This window comes from Apostichopus japonicus, chromosome 19, assembly GCF_037975245.1.
Source record: "Apostichopus japonicus isolate 1M-3 chromosome 19, ASM3797524v1, whole genome shotgun sequence".
In the NCBI taxonomy this organism is placed as follows: domain Eukaryota; kingdom Metazoa; phylum Echinodermata; class Holothuroidea; order Aspidochirotida; family Stichopodidae; genus Apostichopus; species Apostichopus japonicus.
In genome coordinates this window covers 30,297,948-30,313,276 of record NC_092579.1, presented here as the reverse complement: position 1 = coordinate 30,313,276, position 15,329 = coordinate 30,297,948, and the positions used below count along the sequence as shown (strand labels likewise).

The 15,329-nt window shown below is 35.9% G+C and overlaps 1 protein-coding gene across 1 annotated transcript; it reads right to left on the bottom strand.

Moving 5' to 3' along the window:
- Positions 1 to 3,568: 3,568 nt before the first annotated feature.
- On the bottom strand, positions 3,569 to 10,730 carry LOC139960457 (large ribosomal subunit protein bL12m-like). Its single transcript, XM_071958824.1, has 5 exons — positions 10,515 to 10,730; positions 8,253 to 8,457; positions 6,143 to 6,208; positions 5,006 to 5,140; positions 3,569 to 3,698 (listed from the first exon to the last, which is right to left on the bottom strand). Exons 1-5 carry the CDS (start codon positions 10,571 to 10,573, stop codon positions 3,582 to 3,584), a joined length of 582 nt encoding a protein of 193 aa, XP_071814925.1. The 5' UTR covers positions 10,574 to 10,730; the 3' UTR covers positions 3,569 to 3,581.
- Between the last annotated feature and the right edge of the window lie 4,599 nt (positions 10,731 to 15,329).

Sequence of the window (15,329 nt, the reverse complement as noted above, 5' to 3'; positions counted from 1 at the left end):
GTTACCTTTATGGAAGAAATTCCTCCAAACTTTTCAAAATCCATATCTTTGGGATTGAATCATATTTTCAGAATGTGGTGCTCACTATTAACGTGATGGAGAAAGGTTGTTTCGCTCGCTATTTCAAGCAGTAAGCTAAAAAAGTAACTAAGAGACAAAAAAGCAGATAAATGAAGAACAAAAGTATGAATGAAAAGTAAAAAATATGAATAGTATGAGCATATGTAGAATGAGGAACAAAATGTATGTATGTATGTTTTAGTTTTTAGTATCGTTTAGTATGGGTGTGTTTTTTAAATTGTTGCTTTTGGCTTTTGCATATTTTGCCTTATTGGTTCTATATATTTAATATTTTGGTTTTTGTTACTATCTGTTTTTAGGTTTTACATTTGTAAAGCACTTTGAGCAGCTTTGCTGATTATGCGATATATAAATTTATAAGCACAATTTCTTTTTGATATACCTCACTATGTATGATAGTACATAGTGATGTAGTAATCCTACTAATACCACATCAAGACAATTACACTTGAGGGAACCAAGGAGTGGTAAAAACATAGGTTTACTTTTAAATATTGATGTAAACAATTTCACTTTTCATCAACCAAACTATATATACTTGAGAGAGAAAGAAAAAAATGTTGAATATCTGGAAATATCTTGAGCAACCTTAAAATGTGAAAAATCATTCAATTTATTTACAAGTCATTAATAACTGCATAGAAATGCCTCGTGAAATGAAATGGCTTATTCGCCCTCCCCAGCCCCCCCCCCCCACCCAAACACATCCGTTTTCCCCCCACATGCTCTGTTACCATGTAACTGATTCTTAGTGTCAAAAGAGTAGTAATAGTAGAGAGGTCCAATGTTGGTTCCGAAAATCAAGGCCGGCAAGTTTTCCCGTGATTACAGTAAATTGTTATGATATTTGTCTTTGCATATTGAATCTCTCATGATAGGGCTCTTGCGTATTCTGACAATGTGTTCATTTTTCTCCTGCCACAGGACTACTTTCGCTGAAGATGGATTCGTTTGAGAGTTATTCCGAGGATGGAACGAATTTTTAACCGCTGACTTGCATAGGGACTGACACATGTTTGCACTGAAAGGGGTAGAATATTATTAAGGTGAGACTGATTGTGTGTGAATCGTAGGGGAATGTGACTTGGTGTATTCTGCTGCGAGATTCTGACAATGTTTTCATTTTTCACCTGTCACAGGATCCCTTATGTAGTCTGAAGATTATTCAGAGGATGGTACAAACTTTAAATTGCAGACTTGCATAGGGGCTGATGGATGTGAAGGGGTAGAATATTTACAGTGGGGGAATCTTAATCTATCTCTATCTGTCTATCTATCTGTATCTATCTATCTGTATATATATATCTGTCTATATCTATAAATCTATCTTCTATATCTGTCCGTCTATATCTATCTGTCTGTCTATATCTGTCTGTCTATATCTGTCTTTATCTATCTGTCTGTCTATATCTATCTGTCTGTCTATATCTATCTGTCTGTCTATATCTATCTATCTGTCTATATCTATCTATCTGTCTGTCTATATCTATCTATCTGTCTGTCTATATCTGTCTATATCTATCTGTCTGTCTTTATCTGTCTATATCTATCTGTCTGTCTATATCTGTCTATATCTATCTATCTGTCTGTCTATATCTGTCTGTCTATATCTGTCATTATCTATCTGTCTGTCTATATCTATCTGTCTGTCTATCTGTCTGTCTTTATCTGTCTATATCTATCTGTCTGTCTATATCTGTCTATATCTATCTGTCTGTCTATATCTGTCTATATCTATCTATCTGTCTGTCTATATCTGTCTGTCTATATCTGTCTTTATCTATCTGTCTGTCTATATCTATCTGTCTATATCTATCTATCTGTCTGTCTATATCTATCTATCTGTCTGTCAATTTCTGTCTGTCTATATCTATCTGTCTGTCTATATCTGTCTTTATCTATCTGTCTGTCTATATCTATCTATCTGTCTGTCTATATCTATGTCTATATCTGTCTATATCTATCTGTCTGTCTATATCTATCTATCTGTCTGTCTATATCTGTCTGTCTATATCTATCTGTCTGTCTATATCTGTCTATATCTATCTGTCTGTCTATATCTATCTGTCTGTCTATATCTGTCTATATCTGTCAATATCTATCTGTCTATATCTATCTGTCTGTCTATATCTATCTGTCTGTCTTTATCTGTCTATATCTATCTGTCTATATCTATCTGTCTGTCTATCTGTTTGTCTATCTGTCTGCCTATCCATATCTATATATCTGTCTATATCTATCTATCTGTCTGTCTATATCTATCTGTCTGTCTATATCTGTCTATATCTATCTATCTGTCTATATCTGTCTGTCTATATCTGTCTGTCTATATCTGTCTTTATCTATCTGTCTGTCTGTCTGTCTGTCTGTCTGTCTATATCTATCTTTCTATATTTATCTGTCTATATCTATCTGTTTATCTATCTGTCTGTCTGTCTATATCTGTCTATATCTATCTGTCTATATTTATCTGTCTATATCTATCTGTTTATCTATCTGTTTGTCTATCTGTCTGTCTATATCTATCTATCTATATATCTGTCTGTCTATACCTGTCTATATCTATCTATCTGTCTATATCTGTCTATATCTATCTGTCTGTCTATATCTATCTGTCTGTCTTTATCTGTCTATATCTATCTGTCTGTCTATATCTGTCTATATCTATCTATCTGTCTATATCTGTCTATATCTATCTATCTGTCTATGTCTATCTATCTGTCTCTATCTGTCTATATCTATCTGTCTGTCTATATCTATCTGTCTGTCTATATCTGTCTATATCTATCTGTCTGTCTATATCTGTCTATATCTATCTATCTGTCTATATCTGTCTATATCTATCTGTCTATATCTGTCTATGTCTATCTATCTGTCTATATCTGTCTATATCTATCTGTCTGTCTATATCTATCTGTCTGTCTTTATCTGTCTATATCTATCTGTCTGTCTATATCTGTCTATATCTGTCTATGTCTATCTATCTGTCTATATCTGTCTATATCCATCTGTCTGTCTATATCTATCTGTCTGTCTATATCTGTCTATCTATATATCTGTCTATATCTATCTGTCTGTCTTTATCTGTCTATATCTATCTGTCTGTCTATATCTGTCTGTCTATCTATCAGTCTATCTGTCTGTCTGTATGTCTGTCTGTCTATCTATCTATCTCTATCTGGTAATTATATTGACGGAAGATACACAGTTTCGGTTATCTAACTGTTAAACAGAAGAGACACATATAAAAAAGACAAAGCCTCGCATTAAAAATGTCCTTTTACTTTTTAATCATTTCGACTGTCTGTCTGTTCACCTTACACACTTACCCCCCCCCTTATATTCCTCACCATACCCCTAGTGAATGACACTGCTTCACTTTACCCTGGTGTACTTCCAGGCCGTTCTACTCACTGTCCAATGACTTTTCCAATCTCATGACATACATGGATCAAGGCAGTCTGTCACAAACAAAAGTTTCTCAGAAAAAAAAAATTGTTTCATTCAATCTCACAGTTCCCTCCGACTGTCTCTAGCTGTTCCTTTAGTTTGCTTGCTTCATCTTTGCCAATGTCTGCTTTCACCATCTGAGGTAATGACTCCACAAATTTCTTCGCCTGCAAAATAAAATACACAGGTGTACCAGACAAATTATTCAAGCTGTTAATGGAAAACATGCATTTCTACGACATTGGGCCATGACCACACAAATTAACGTGTCTAAAGTAGCAACAGACAGACATTGATTGACACAATTTCATATTTGTAGAGAGTTTGCAAGAGTTTATCAAAAAAACCGATCGGAACATTGAATTGGAAAGTTGAACACTGAAGGACGACAGTTCATTGGTTTACCGGACATCCGACTACTCTACATAATTAGTATGCAAATCTAATTTACAAAATAATACGCTGGAACTTGCCTAAGTGATACATACACTTTGTTATTTAAGTGTACTTAGCAGGATCTCTGCTCATGTGTAAACAAACTAAAGTAAAAAGTCAATGGGTGCAGACAGCCTGAGAAGGATAATGTGAGAGCACCTAGACCACTGGTCTACAGCAACTTACTGACAAGAGATCTTAAAAGGAACAGGCTGGTCTTGTCTGCTTTCTACATCATTTATTCAATTCCTTATACATTTTGGTTCACTTTGACCAATATCATTATCAACTTGGTATTTTTTTATATAAATTTCAGAAAGGTACGCTCCCAGTAGCTTTCAATAATTTCTATTGTAGTAACTCAGAATATAATACCTTTAATACTCATTATAAACACTCTTTAAGTCAACCATATTCTAGAACTATCCGCAGCCAAACACAAGTATGAAGTACTGGTGTACATTTCTGGAGCTCACTTGATCAAGATATCAAAAACTCAAATACTCTTAACTCATTTAAAAGAAAACTCAAGCATTACCTTTTAAATAATAGTACAAACCACCCAGGCTGAGTTGTTACATTGTCTCTTTGTATGGATTTGCTTTTACCTTTCTTCGCTTCCTCTTTATTTATTTTTTTCTCTGTATTTCCTTATCTCTTTACTCTCTCTGTACTTATGTGATTTTTGAAATTCTCTTTTGTTTGTTAAGGGTCCAGACTCGAAAAGTCTCTACTTACTTCTGGTTCCTCCACTTTACATTATAGCATATTTTGAACTTTGTTTATTGTTATTTCATCATAATGTGAGTAAATCACTCATTGACTCTGTTACTGTTTATATATATGGAAAGTGGAAAATAAACTTGAAAGAACTTTGATATGACATGACCCTTAATAGTAAGAGATGTCTCTGTACCACAGACACAGTATCTGCTTCAACCAAAAAATACAGAAGATTTACAGGCTGCATCTGTCTAGTCGTGCAACCGGATCTTACTTGTCAACATAAAAATGTTAACAGAGAGTGAAAGGTCCATACCTGGACAAGGTTCATGCCGGTGTTGAGAGACTTAATTTCCTTGATTAGTTTCACTTTCTGTGTCTCATCAAACTTGACCAGCTTCACCGTGAATGAGGTTTTCTCTCTTGGTTTTTCTGCTTCATCTTCTTCTTCCTGAATGAATAATAGAGTTAAAACCTCTTTCAGATCTACCAATGAAATCCCAATGAGGATTATTGCTAACAAGTAAAGAAATGATTGGCTGGAATTCAAAGTCGTGATATCAACTGGCATGCTAGTTTTTTAAAGCTGTAATGTTCTGGTTACAGCAGGGCAAATGTTAAAATACTTTTTCTGCTGGTTGTCCAAACAGTAAATTTTGTTGTCCACAAACTTTGTAGCAAAGAATGGCCAATAGGTGCACTACAGGAAAGTAGTGATTTACAAAACCAGTATTAGGGAGTACTTTGCTACAATGTGATCTCAAATGCAAAGTGTACCTCATCTTTTATTTCACTATTTGAAAGGAAATGTTTGCCATTAAATTAAAAGCAAATGTTCCACCAAAGGTTTAATGGGACTGAAATAATAATTCCATGATCTAAATCAACATAATACACTGCTTTTAATACTAACAATTTAACACCCTTGTATCTAAACTTGCAAACTGCAAAGCTTTGTATATATTAAAATATGACACACATAATTGGCTAATAAGTTCTGTTGTGCTTCCAATATAACAGACAACACATTACTTTGATCTCATAATCTCTAACATTACCAGTCTGTGAGTTGACAATCCAATATTCAAGTACTGTTAGTACAGCTATTCTAGTTTTCAAGAAATTCACTTTTAAATTATGCTAAAATCTCTAGAAAGCTGCTTTAATTGAAGGCAAAACAGATTATGACATCAATGCCTCAGGGCAGGTCTTAATGGTAATCCACTGTTTTATATAGTAAACTATATACACAACCAACATCTGTTCTCCCATTGAGTATTGAACTTTAATTGATGAACCTCAGCTGGGTCATTCAAAAATTAAAACAGGTTTTGGACACTACAGTACAACATATCTACAATACATCCACATTACATTTGTGTCCCAAGTCTATAGTTTGAATGCAACTTCAAAGCTAAAATGGTCATCATATGACGACAGGATACATATATACCTGATCAACTGGGGCAGCGACTGCCCCCATCGACATCACTGGGGCATCTTGTATGTTAAGTCTTTCCTGAAAGAAAAAAAGAAGGGTGCAATATTAGGGGTGACGATGGCAGTGATCCTGGGTACTTATGAATAACCATGGAACGGAAAGGATGACTTTTAGACAAAAAGAACATTTTGAGTTGAAATATCATCCCAACGTGACGTCTACACACCATTAATTGTGATCCATAATTGTATGCTACTCCAAACATGTACCAAACATATTTGGTGTGAAAAACTTCTTGAATCTTTACAAAATTTTAGCAAAGAGAAGGAACCAGTTTTTCAGTAAAAAAGTGGTTTATTTTCCAACGATAAGCCACGCCTATAAATATTCTTGCTACGCTATTACATGTGCATTTCGTGCAAAAGGTCGGATCGGGTCGCCTCAGCAAATTCCTGGATTACTCTGCGTCCCATATAGAGTACCAGTATGCGAACATATACAACATACATGAAGGTGTATGAAGACAGTACTGTGCATAATATAGTCCTATACAAACATTATACAATTCAGCTGCATATTACGTTGAAAATCTGTTTATTTAGCAACACTTATAGGCTTTCCAATTCAAATAAAATAAAGCTTCACTTTACAAAATTTGCAATATAAACGAAGGAATCGTGACTTAAACCATCACAGTTTACGGAAAGAACCGAGCTCAGAATAACCAGTCCTGGACACTGATTGGTCAAATTGACAATACGTTAATGTTACTGAAATTTATTTTCCATGATTGGTTTGTTTCATTCACTACAGACAACTAAATACACCAACTACTGTAAGTAAACACTAATACTGAGCATACAAACATTCTAATATACTATACTGCATGCAATACAGACATCATAGAGATGATATGGTGAGTTAAGCTTACAATATGAATGAGAAAGGCGTTACTTATTCGCTTACTTATTGGGAGAACATAACTCAATTTTCAAAAAAAAAGGTTTAAGAGTTCGCCAAGTAAACATTCTGTGACAATAATCTCTCTTTCATCAATTGCAAGGTACTGATGTGTAAGTGACAGTGGAATGCTGAAAATCCGCATTAATAATTAATGCTAAATCACTGGAACGCTCCATCAGGGAGGAATTGATAATGACTTCTGCTGCTCAGTGCAGACCTAAAGGTTAAACCCATTGTTTTATAAACTCTAATAACCAAACATGTTTTCTTGTAACGTCAAATGAGCAACAGAACCAGCGAGATTGTCAAGTACTTTTAGCCAAGTACTTGAGGTACCAAGTACCATTGTCTCAAATACAGCATTTTAAAACAGCGTACTACTGTAGTTCTTTTCCATCATTAAAAAATACAAGAACCCTATACCTTTAACTGCTAACTGATGATCATAAAACAGTCGAATGACGACTTGGTTGGATTTTGTTATTGCAAATGCAGAATGTCTCAAAGTTATCAGATTTGAGAGTGTGAGTACTTAGTACTTTTTGAGTACAAAAGTGAACAGAAATATGCTAATTCTCTAGAATGTGCCTTTAAGACTAAGTTGATGATGACATGCGCTCCTCAATACATGACATAATTTTAATCTCTTGTTTCCTAAACTTCAATTTTTTAGTTGACAACCAAGATATGGTCTTTCAAACCTTACATTTTCCGATTAAGTTTGGTCTGCAACTTAGTAACTGCCCTAAATGGTCTGTGTTTAAGGATATATAGTCCAATCAATTTGTTTAGAGGGTCATTTCGCAAAAAGTGCCATGGAAATAGCACTTGTATGGTGGTAGTTGTCTACAACATACGTAATTTTGTACCTTAATGCTTCCTTTAAAACCCGAAAGTACTGTATGTACAATACTGTACCCATCCCATTCATAGATGCCTCATGTTACATCATGCGTACAGTTCGGCTATGTGCATAGTAAGAAATATTCACAAAATTTTTGTTTAAAAACTGGGAAGCTACAAATTTCTTTAAGTAATAAACAAAGTCAAGAGATTTAAATCAATATTTATATGTCCGCCAACCCAAATTCCTAAAGTTACATTTTGGACTTCTGCCACAAGTTTTTAGTTCAGCTAAATTCTTGGCAATACAACTCACTTTCAGTAATTGATTTAGGTCAGCGACTTCTATAAGGGTCAGTCCAGCTATTTGGTCAACGATGCTTTTAATATGCTCAGGATAATGTTTAGGTTGATTGTCTGGAGTGGGTGGTGGGATGACTTTCTCCTCGGGCGATGCGGAAAGAGATCGTACAGACTGCTGCCTCATCAGTTGATTCTGGTATCTTTGTCTTCTGCAAACACTGAAAACATAACAAGAGATTGATTATACTGTAGTTCACAATTGGGTATAACAAAATTCTATCAACTGTGTTTCTCGAAAATGACAAAATACTACGGCAGTAACCTATCATTGCATTTGTGTAATGAACACAACTTGCCTACTTTGGATAATATTTTACATTATATAACACAGTGCGTTAATGAGGATATTCACTTTGTTCCATATTAAGCCATATAAGAGTGGTACAGTAGCTGCAGCAAATTCATGGCTGAAACTGCAGAACACTTTGCCAACAAATCACACAGGTCAAAATGTATTTTTTAAGTCCAAAACTAAACTGACTTGCTCATAGAAAAATTAATAAAATCCTGCAAAAAATAACTGATCAAGGAAATGGTAACAATATGATATTTGAACATAAAGCACTATAGATCAAAAAATCACATCAGCAAAATGCTTTGTAGGATTAAAGAATTTTCTGCCTTTTAGAAGGCCTCTTTTTCCAGTAGATTGTTCAACTTCCCTAAAGCAACTCAATATTAATAATCATTGTAAATTGCCAACTGTGAATCCACCCTGAAAATTACAGTAAGAAAAAATACACAATTACGGGCTCCACCAAGAATATCCTGGTTCTATGATAAAACGTCAATGTTCTGCAATATTTGTGGTCATCTCAAATATTTTATGAATATTTGTAAATTCTGTTGTAAATGTATCATTACTACAACTCTACAAATCCATAGATACAATAGATGCAACTGGTTCACTGCTTGTGGTTTTAATGCCATACACTTTCATAGGCCACTTACAAGCCTTAGATCTATGACTAGACCAAACAGTCATGAATTTATCAAAAAAGCAGAACTGTAGTGTTAGGGGTGCCTAGTCTATGTCCAAAGCAAGAAGAAAATATCTCATCCTTGTAACAATGTTAAGATGCTAATTAATGCAATGTTAACAAATGCATTGTAAAGATGCAAATCTAAGATGCAATTACTTCTCTTCTACGTTGATAAATACGACGTGGCATAGCTAGTGATTAGGGCTAACTCTGTGTCAAACTGTCAATGGTTGGACTTTATTATTATCTTTACGTAGTGACCAATGGCTGTCATCTCATTTTGTGGGAAAACAATTTGTATGATACTGAGGCCAGCTGTAAAAATTCCAGGACAGGTTCAAGACATAAATGTTTACCTCCACTCCCCCCCCCCCCCCCCCAACTTTTGAATGCCTTCTTCAGTTTACTTACTACTCACCTAGGCTAGGCCAAAGTACAATCATACAAGTATAATGCTCTTTAGAATTTCATAGCAATGGAAAGTAAGCCAAACTTGACATGTGCTAGCAAGTCTCTTAATGAATTTATGAGCGCTTTGTGCTCATTTCAAGTAGACTGCATGAAAACAATTTTGTGTAATGATACTATCACATATATTGCCAAGAATTTCATCAAAAGAATTCACAATGCAAAAAATGTAGGCTTAATATTAAGACATTAGAAAATGGAGTAATGATAGAATACCCCACTTACAGTAAGCCTAGGCTAAGCTCCTAACATCTTTTCTTTTTCTTGCTGGAGTCGAAGTGTCACAGTAAGTAAATTATTATAAGGCTACTTCATACATGCTTTTGGGAACAACATATCTTCCTCACAATATATTTTTTCTGGAGTTGAAGTAGCCGTGGAGCTTTAACCATCATTATGGGAAAAATTACTGGAATCGGAGTTCAGACTCCAACTGAGTCACATTGGACTCTCGGAGGAGGTACAGGTAGCCTCTTGAGGCTAAACAACTTGACTGCGACTTCACAACTCCACCCGAAAAAGAGACCTTCTGAACGTGAAATTATAACTCAAACCAGATTTCAACAATGAGTAAACAGTCTTTAAGTGTGTCATAATTGGGCTAAATATGCATTACCGTACCACTGCAAGTACTGTAGTATACAGTCCTAGGCTAGACCTAGGAGAGTCTGGCTAGGCTAAGCACAGCGTGGACCTAACAGTAACAGTTAGGCTATAGGCCTAGCCTGTCCAGTAACGAGCAACACGTCTGTGAACATTCTTACCAACTGAGAGCGGTACGAATAGACACCGACTTGAAAACACACGATGTTACGGAATTCATTATTTTCTCGGGCAGATTTGATGCATGGAACAACAAAAAATAGGTTGTTTGGTGCCTCTTCTACTACAACAAACTACTGACAGTTACATTACAGTCTTCGGGCATGTTGTTTCATTGTAAGGTATATCGTACCATGCATATGCCAACAACATCAATGGAAATATGGTCACACGATACTAGTTTAGCGACAATTATATGTCAACTATATAAAGTTTCAAACGGCACGCCATAAATTGAACTGTCTATGTATAATAATGTTTATTTTTAGCTGACCGGTGTTCGAAAGCTTATATCATATAGATCCCATGACACAATATCCTGCGAAACAGTACCCATCGACAACCACCGTAAATTTATCCTGGTAGCGTCTATACTAGCTATAGATACGTGACTGCTGTATATCAAAGAAAGTCATTATGTGTTGCTCATTTCGACGGTTTTATGTTTGCTGATTGATCTTGTACGAGAATAATAGGTCAAACGTGAGAATACTTATTCTTTGTTACTACTGTAATCTATCATTCATAGCCTAGGCTACTGCATTCGCCTTGCCTAAAGGCTTATAAAAGTTAAGCTAGGCGCAACTGTGACTGCACTAAAGCTGTGTGATTTAAGTACTATGAAGTATGATATTTTACTAATACAATGGTAGTCCACGTAAGGCCTCATACCTAGATCTGATGACTCTGTTAGGCCTATGGACAGCTATCGTATATAACAGTTCACATGAGAATAGGCCTACATACTGTCCATGAAGGATCATGTGACATGTTCATTAATCATTGGAAGCCATACTATTGGCAACTGACACTGAAACTAGGCTAGTCCTACTAAATGAACTGATGAATTTAACATCAGCCCAGCAGGGGCCCTACACCTAACTCTGCATTAACTTGCAGCGATAGGAATTGCAGCACACATTTGAGTAAATTTTGGTCTGATTGCTGAGGTTTGGATGATGACAGTGGTTGAGAATTGAGATTTACTTTCATCAGGCTTGAGTATCATGATGTACAGTTATATGTATGCCTAGACACACAGTGTTTAGATTTGTGTTGGTAAGGAACAGTGAAATAAGTGAATTGTGCCATTTGATGTTGGTGCAGTACTGCAGTTATATACTGTTTGTACAGCCCTGGTATGTTTGATCATAACCAGTTGTTTGATTATTAAAAGGATACCGACACATTAGAACATTGTGGTAAGCATTGAGAAGTATACCACTTACCTAATGCAGTGGGTTTTGCTACGCAGTGGCAGCTATGCAATGGTGATAGTAGTTTTGTACATACAATGCACATACATGGGATATGAGTTTTTGCTATTGCAGAACTCATCACATGACTGATCCACCAAGGTAATTAACACTTTTGATCATCTCCTGATTGACATATAGTAGTCTAGTCTTTGTTTTGATTTTAATATCTATGAGCCAGATAGCGGAAGCACTAAAGTAAAGTGACAAGTAGCTAATGGGAGGGAGAGGGTACAGTATAAATTATTTTAATGACCTTTGACAATCATCGAATCATCAAAGTACTTCAATGAGTCATAATAAACATTACAGAAAATATAGGCCTTTGAATTATACAGCCAATTAATGTTAACAAACTTGTATATTTTTATATTTTCTATTTCAGTTTGACCACCATATCATCTTCATCACAGTACTGTAGAAGTCCCACTTTTTACCCATAATGACACAAAAGCCAGGAGAACAACCTCCTCCATATGCTCCCAATGCTGGCTATGGCACCTCACAACCACCACCGACATACAGTCAGACCACTCAAGTGCAGGGTCAAGGCAGTAAGTGGCTTTAGAAGTGACCGGCAACAGAAATGTCCATCACAATCTACTTGTTGAATTTTACAAATTATGATATTTTTTTGTAATCTGAATTTGGAGAGCAAACATACTACATCACATTCATGTTATATTCCTCTTAGGATAAAGTCCTGTGATTATGCCTTTCACTATGTCTGTTGCCAGATTAAAATGACTAATTCAGATTTATATATTTTCTATCTAAAGGGAAATATAGTCTAAACATTGTGGTGAACTTGTCATACATTACCCCCACATGCTAATACTTGTGTTCCTCTGAAATTTTAAACATGTAGCAAAAGTGAACTTGAAGCAAGCAAGGATGATGCCATAGATGCACAATTTCACAAAATGTTTTGGTTTTCTGCAGACTTTGCAAAAACAGTAAAAAATGGATTAATGGATTCGGAATATGGATATACCCATATTCGTTGATATCGTATGAGCTTTACAACCGTTGTCTTGAAAATTGGAACCATACCTCACCTAAGGTTAAAAGTAACCATGGAGTGAAAGATAACACAACACATTCCTGTAAGTGTGCATCTACCAGATCACACCTGCTTTGCTGTAAGGTACAAACACTTCCAATTTTGCAGGCACCAAAAAAAAAATTCTTTTAAACTTTGTATCTGTTTACAATGAAAGGTCATGTAGGTATAGGTTGTTCAGTTTTGCCATCAGACAATAATTTCAATAATATTTGTAAGACTGTTGACTGTTGAGATGCTAATACTGTTGAATACGTAACACTGTTGCGTTGCGTTGTACATTTGCATCACTCTGTCTAAGCCATGTCATATTCATACACATAATCAGCACCCCTGCCGCCCTCTAACTAACTAGTTGACCACTAGTTATTTTTATGGCCTGGAAGCAAGTGGTCACCGCTCTTGTGTTAACCTTTTTCACATTGTCATTTTTCTTTTCGGACACTGGTTCTAATTACGATGGTTTGTAAATATTTTTCCCGGTCGACAGATTTTCCACCAAACAGTCAGTTTGCGGGCAGTGGCTATCAACAAGGCTACCAGCCGCTTCCGCAGTCCCAGCCGGGGGTACCTTGCAGGGTCACCAACGTGGTGGTAGTCGGTGGGTGCCCGGCATGCAGAGTGGGTTATCTGGAAGATCAATACACACTAGCAGGAATCTTTCTAGCTCTCTTCTTTTTCCCCTTGGGAATTCTCTGCTGTCTCGCCATGAAAGTCAAGACGTGCAGGAATTGCGGTGCATCTTTCGGTTAGGACCAAACACCCGTGCAAGGTACAGCATGGAGACAGTTTGTGTGTAGGACAAAACTTGACACAAATGTGACAAAATGTGACACAAGAGAAATTGTGTCCATTGAATTAGGAGCAGACGTCTTTTTGGAAAGATTTGCAACGAACACATTTGAAATATTCTTATGAATCAAAAACATATACTTATTTTATATAAGTGAGTTCAAACTTGAGCATAAAATAACACCAACTTAGCTAATAGCTATGGATCATGCTAATTCTAATCCGTTGTATAAATTTTGCCTTGTGTTAGAGAGATGTTATACGTAGAGAATGTCTGAGTGTATTATATTGCGTCAGCAGCAGTCTGTTTTGTAGCCCTTCAGCGATGGAAGAACTATTTGCACCAATATATACCGATAGATTCAGTTATTGCATTTTCGCTGCATTTTGATGAGATGGAGACTTGCCATGGAGTGTCCTGTAACACGATCGATTTGTTTGTCAACTTCATTAAAATAAGACCTTCATTTTCAGTTCAGAGGTATGCACAGAGGTAAATGAATAATAGGACTTGAATAATAGCATTGCAATGAATGTTAAATATTATCATTAAATTAGATTTGTGCTAGGATTTACTTAATCTTCACTTAAATGTCAGTGGTACTCATTGACCAACCAAAATTCTGCCTTGTTATATGAACATTTCCATATTTTTGTAGTAAAGTTTGCTGTTTAGATTCGTTTAATATTCTAGTGGAATTTTGTTTGACTAATTTTGGTATTTGACTTGTAAGAATTCTTCCTCTATGCTGCTGGTAAGTTTGAGACAGTATAACATTAAGGGGGTTTTGTTTACAAACAGACTGACTTGACCATTGCAGTTAGGTCTTTAAAGGCATTGAAGACTTGCCCCAAACCGCGTGCCGCCATCTGAAAAAGTTGCTTGCACTTTTTTTGTGTCGCTATAAAATGCAGACAATAATGAAACGTGATACCTTGTTATCTTTTATCTAGACCTGAGATGTCCATCGCTGCTATGTACACTGTGTTGTGGATATTGACCGTAGCTGCATGAATTGACTGTGCACTAGTGTCTAATTACTGACGGTAGCAAGTTGTGTGTTTTTTTTTTTTCTGGGATCGATGGGGGTGTATAACACTTCTGTTACACCTCAATGGAAACTAGGTCAGATTACCGGCATCAGAAGTTTCTTTTTGCGCGAGTCTTCTATGCCTTTATTCAGAAGAAGGAAAATGGTGGCTTGACCAAAACATTTCAACATGAATAGTTTATACTTGTGGTAAGGAGACTTACTAATTATGCTAAGTTATTGTACTGTGTGTGTAACTGTGAGATGATTCAGGTTAGTATATGTTTGTTGTTGTATGTATGTGCAAGTTGGTTTTTCACCATAAAAGCACTTGATTTATGTTACTCCTTACACAATGAGTATTTCATGTTAACCAACATGCCTCCACCTTTAGCATTGCCATCCCTGTATTGGGGAGCTTCTTAAGCAGGAGAGGATGGGCTCCTTAAGCTGAAGGGGGTGGGACATGCATGGGGGGGGCAGTGGAAGTGTCAGTCAAGCTATTATTTGTATTACAAAACCAGTACTAATATATGTATTAAGGGCTACTTGTAATCTACGAAACAAAGTTGGTACAGAAATGGCCCTTGAGAATGCCATATAGACTATTTTGTA